General features: G+C 37.6%; 1 protein-coding gene across 1 annotated transcript; it reads right to left on the bottom strand.

The window, feature by feature from the left end:
• Window positions 1–1,258: 1,258 nt before the first annotated feature.
• LOC137739572 (trimethyltridecatetraene synthase) lies at window positions 1,259–5,004 on the bottom strand. Its single transcript, XM_068479193.2, has 2 exons — window positions 4,004–5,004; window positions 1,259–2,120 (listed from the first exon to the last, which is right to left on the bottom strand). Exons 1-2 carry the CDS (start codon window positions 4,901–4,903, stop codon window positions 1,491–1,493), a joined length of 1,530 nt encoding a protein of 509 aa, XP_068335294.2. The 5' UTR covers window positions 4,904–5,004; the 3' UTR covers window positions 1,259–1,490.
• Window positions 5,005–6,007: the final 1,003 nt, after the last annotated feature.

Raw genomic sequence — 6,007 nt, 5'->3', positions numbered from 1 at the left:
ATATTTATATAATGGCAAGTTGGGTAATTTAAATTATAAAAAAAGGCTACTTCTAATACATGTGGCACCTAAATTGTAGGAAAATATTTGGAGTATTTTTCTTTCCTAATATAGAAAGTTTGGAGTATAGAATGAGATTTTTGGAGTGTTAATAATAATTTCCTTAATCAAAACTCTAAAAGGTATAAAAGTTTAATCTAAAAATTTTAAAAATAGGCATATGTATAAAAACCCCCTCTTAGTTTTGGTGTTACTTTTTTTTTTTTTTTTCTTCTGGGAAAACTATAAAATTTTGGAGTTACTTTCATTCTCATTGTTTTGTACCAAAAAAAAAAAAAAAAAAAAAGTTGGTTTATGGTATCGATTTCAATTTTAGTAGAAAAGTTTGTTTATGGCATGGATTTATGGTTTTTTTATATATTCATGTGAATTTAAATAATCGTCTTTAAATTTCACTCATAACTCTTAAAGTTCAATGACCGACAATGTTATTCTGGTTGTTTAGTTTAGACCATAAAATAGTTGGCATTGTGGAATCGATTTAAGTCTAGCCGAAAGAATTTGTTCATGCATCGATTGATGTTAATGTTTTTAGTATGTTCATGTGAAATCATGTAAGAACCTCAATTTCAGCTTTCAGACTCAAGAATCTTGGCTCGATCGTTTTGTTTGTTGTTGCTTAGTTTTCATAGATATTTTTATAAGCTCTATTGTATATTATACACGAAGATTTTTTATCATTAATTTTTAGTCAATGAATTTTAATCAAGAATTTAAACGATCCTAAGAATCAATCAATGATAACCGCTCACCACACATCGTTGAAAATCGTTATTCCACATAAAAAGAATTAAAAAATTAAATGATTTATGGTCGCAAAATATATAGTGAGCGAGATTGATTAATCTTTACGATCCCCGATGAAGATCAGGAAGAGATCCTGATCCGAATTTAACAACTAAAAACCCTAAATACACGCAACTTGCAGTTTCAATTGTTCCATCTCAATCATGGCATTTTAAAGGGGATCCGGCTTCTCTGCCCTTCCAGTTCCCATACACTCCCATCTTCTTCTATTTTGTGTAGTTATGGTTAAGTTACGTCAACATTTTATATTGATTTTTTTATAAAGATAATACGATAAAAAGTAATAAAATATTGACGTGACTTAACCGTAATCGTACAAATAGAAAGAGATAAAAGCATATAGGAACTGAAAGGGTAAAGAAGCGAGGTACTTTTAAAGGGCCGACAGGAATGGGTGGTCATGAGTCATGACTCGTCAGTTGTGATTTAATAATTATCTTCAACAATTATTTATATTTTTGGACTTCTATGACCGTATCAGAAATGGGAATACAGTAAAGGCCTGGATAGGGATTACAAACTTTCCCAAGCACTCAACATCGGGCCCAAACACACTCATAACGCACTTTCCCAAGTACTACATTATTGAGGGGGAACTAGCTGAGACGAAGAGACTCACGTGATCACAGTGAGTAAACATGAGGTGGAAGACGAGGCTCGCAGACTGCAACGAGGGGAAATTTTTTCGGTGTCGAAAGCCCGAAAATCTCCTCCATACTCAAATCCTCTTTCTTCATGTTATCAGGCAATCTCCATGTAAACCCATGCAAAAGATTAGCCAGACTTGACTGAATGACCTTTATGCCCAGACTGTAGCCAGGGCACATCCTCCTGCCTGACCCAAAAGGCAGCAGCTCGAAGTCCTGGCCTTTGACATCAATGTCCTTTCCTAGTAACCTCTCGGGGCAGAACTCCTCAGGGTTGTCCCACAATTCAGGGTCTCTTCCTATTGTCCACACACTGACTAGGGCTCTGGTGCCCTTGGGAATGTCATAGCCAGCGATTTGGCAGTCTTCCGTGGTTTGCCTTGGCACCAACATGGGTGCCACTGGGTGTAGCCTCATGGTTTCTTTGGCAATGGCATCAACATATGGGAGATTAACAATGTCCTTCTCCTCAACCCATCTCTCTCTTCCAATCACCCTGTCTAGCTCCTCCACTGCCTTCTTGAATACCTCCGGCTTCCTTAGGAGCTCAGCAATTGCCCATTCCACCGTCACCGCTGAGCTCTCTGTTCCCCCGGCAATTAAGTCCTAATAGCAATAGAATCGATCAACACAAATACTGAGCAAGAGTACACCAAAATAAATCTCAACATTTTCAGTCACAAATAAGATATCAGTGTTCATCTAGGCTCGTCTTGAATCTCTTTCTTGCGTGTGAGCGGAAAACTATGACCTATTACTGTATTGTGAGACCTAAATGCAGCCTAACATTCCTCGTATATCTACTGTACATGACACTAGTATTTCACACCTCATATGTCGCACATCTACTAAACTTTAAGAAATATCTCAATAATTATAGTCAATTAATGTTCTAAGAGACGTTAGACAGTAACCGCCTGTGAATTGGAACCTAGTGTTTAGGCCCACAGATGGTCCCTAGGTGGGACCTAGACGGAAGCTTAAGCAGACTAAATAAATTTAAATAAACATATTATTATCATATAAATAATAGATGCCCACACACACTATATGTGTGAACAATTTCACTTCATTTTGTTTTTTTTATTAAGGATTGTGATAGTTTTTAAAATTTTAAAAAAGAAAAAAAGTCAGTTATGAAAAATGGAACAATGATGGGGTAGTTTCTTCTAACGTGAGCAAATTTTTAATTTTTAGTTATTTAATTCTTTATTTTTAAATAGGACATGTTATGCTCATATGGCTGTGAGGTTAGTGTAAAAATTAGCAAAACTTATGTTACATGTAATTACTAAATTGTCCATGTTTTTTTTTATTTTTGCTCGATTTGGATGAGACAGTTAGAATGATAATTTTTTAGATGGCACTTTGACATTTTTTTTAACTTCTGCTCTCTAACCGATATGTCAAATTTTAAATATAAAATAATAATTCATATGTATTTTTTGCATTGGGAATGAAAAGAAACAAAAGAATAATGCTCTAAACCAGTAAAAAATTAATAAAAAAGCATTTAATAATTAATTAAAAAAATATGAAGGTGTTGTCAAATTTGGCAACAAGGAGGAGATATGTCAATCCATGTCATGCCACATCAGATTTAGCTTCTTGAACATTAATGCTGTCTTTTGTTACCGTTGTTACTGATTTGGACAATTTGACATTTCTTCAAGAGATGTTCTTAAGTTGCAGGTATGGGGTCCTCAAATTTCATGTCTTTTTGTGTCTTTTCCCTAATTGTATGACGCATGTCTCTCAACCTAACATAGTTTAACACTGTTAACTTTTATTATTTTGTATTAAAAATATATAAAAAAAAATCAAAAAACACGAAGGCCGTGGACGGCCAAGAGCTCTACAGCCACCAAATCGTCATCACCCACGACCAACCCACCTCACCGAATCGCCATCAATGCCCACTGATCAGCCCCGACAGCCACCGAATCGGCATCACTCACGGCCAACCCAGTGCGATTGCAGGCTACGAATTAATTAGATTTCAATTATCGATTCCGACTCAATTTCATTTCTAAAACGTTTGAAATCTGCATCGCAGCTCTCGATTTTTCTCATCTTGATTTTGTCCAGGTACGGGCGTGGACTTAATTTTGTGAATTGAGGTTGTGTTTATAGCATTGGCTGGAAGATTGGATTATAATATTAATGAGATAAACAAGGAGGAAAGCAGAGAAAAATGTAGAGAAAGAAGAGGATTTTTTTTCCGGCGACTACCAGACGGGGTCTTGTCGGCCGTGTTGATCTGGGTTGATATGGGTAATGCCCAAAGATTTTTGGAACTCTATTTTAATAATGCAAAATAGTAGAAGTTAACGGTGTTAATTCTATGTTAAATTGGAGGACACGTGTCAAGCAATTAGAAATGAGAGACATAGAAGAGACGAAGTTAGAAGACAGCAGACGTGCTGCAGCCCCCTAGGCCTTTTGCCTCGGACTCAAGTAAATATCTATAGATCGACTGCAAATCATACCTGAGTAAATGCCTTGACCCCATGCCTCTCAAGTTTAACTTCAAGGTCAGGATCATCAGCAAGCTGCAGTAGCACATCAACCATGTCTTTTGCAACAAAGTCTTTCCCGCTAGCCTCCCTCCTTGCAATATGTTCATCCAACACATGCTCCAAAAACCTATCCATCTTCTTGCTTAAAGTCTTCATCCTCTTTATGTACCCTTGCAAGTCCAGAAAGTCAAGCCAAGGTATCGAATCGCCGATGTTCAGCACCCCACTGAGCAAGAACAACTCATCCAACATCTTCTTGAACTCATCGGGGCTCACGATGGAGTCTTCAGTCTCGTCGGTGTACTTTTTTCCGAGCACCATCCGGCTTATGACGTTGAGGCTCACGGTTGAGAGGTGGTCTTTGAGCAAAATGTTGGAGTTGGAGGAGTCATATAAGCCTTTAAGCAAGGCACTCATTTCCTCCCTTCTAATGTATTCATACGACTCTAGGCGTTTGTTGCTGAAAAGCTCCATGATGCACATTTTACGGGCTTGCCGCCAATATGGGCCGTACTGGGACCAAGTGATGTCTGAGTAGTTGTAGGTGGTGTGCTTGCCGGCTGCAAATTTGGGGCGGCCGGCAAAAGTGACGTCGTGGGTTTTCAGGAAGGCCTTGGCCATTTCTACTGAAGATCCGACGACGACGGGGTATGACCCAAACTTGAGCTGCATGATGGGGCCGTATTTTTGGGAGAGCTCGTGGACGGAACGGTGGGGAAGGTGGCCTATAAGGTTGAGGTTTCCAATGATGGGCCAGGGTTTTGGTCCGGGTGGCAGGTTGAACTTGCGGCGGCGGAGGCGGCGGGAGAGGAGGATGAGGGCTAGAGCTCCTAGCCATGCGGCAGCGTATGCAACCCAAGTGGCTTCCATTTTCTTGGAAGTAGCGGTGAAGTGGTATGTGTTGTGTGATGAAATTATTGATGCATGTTTGAGGTGGTGGGAGGGGGATTTATAATTGAAGTCAGTACACAAGTCGTGATGAAATTATTATTGTCGTTTTTCACGATGCCAACTTATGCTTCATAACAACTTCGTTGAATTGCCATTTTGCCCTTCTGGAGTAGAGTCAATGTTGATTATGGTTAGTAAATGGCAAGTGAGTTCAATGGGAGAGATTGTAACACATGTTTGATTTTGGAAATAATTTTTTTTTTTAACAATTAAAGTTCTTCTAATTACTTCATAAAAACTTTGGAATTTTTTTTTCCATCATAGAATGATTTTTCAGCCATAAAAGCGTTTTTTGGAGAAGGAGATGGTATGTGCTTGTTCAGAAAGCACTTCTAAGTATTTGTGACTGTTTGATTTAATTTTCTTCTTATTTATGTAAAGCACTTCTATTCAAAATAATTACGAGCGCAAGTGATTCATAGAATACTATTGCATTCATACCCACAGCTAGGATATGATAGTCGCATGGAATCTTTGTAAATACAATTTTTTTCCTTGCGTTTTGCTCGATTGCCCACGATTATAATAGTAAAGGAGAACCAAATTACGTAATAAAATAAAATATAGACTGAATTGTCCAAATAAAATATCCAATTGAGTCACAACAACTCAAATAATGTTGTGATTATTAGCTACAAAAATAGGGTTAGTAATAGGCTCCTAAATAATAATAGTGAAATGTCTTAAGAAACTGTGGGAAGGCCAACTTGGTAATTTGGTCAATGATCAATACACTTGTCTTTAGGAAAATAACAAGAAACCTACCAAGCCAATACAACAAGAAAATAAAGTATGTTTCCTCAGTTGGTAGGTGTGAATAGTCCGAAGAACTTGACCGAATTCACTTTATTTATTACTCTGAAGAACTTGACCGAATTCACTTTACTTTCTTATGAGTTTCCTGGAAAATTTTGGATCATATTTTGGGATCGGATGCAAAAGTGAAAAGACAATTCAAAAAGTGGTTTTCTTTTATTTAATTTTTTTAAGCAGACATTTCACTCAATTCAGAGGCGGCTCTTT

This window comes from Pyrus communis, chromosome 9 (genome assembly GCF_041283825.1).
Source record: "Pyrus communis isolate YQ-2024b chromosome 9, ASM4128382v1, whole genome shotgun sequence".
Classification (NCBI taxonomy): Eukaryota; Viridiplantae; Streptophyta; class Magnoliopsida; order Rosales; family Rosaceae; genus Pyrus; species Pyrus communis.
The sequence above is the reverse complement of the archived record's forward strand: the minus strand, read 5'-3'. Positions and strand labels throughout refer to the sequence as shown.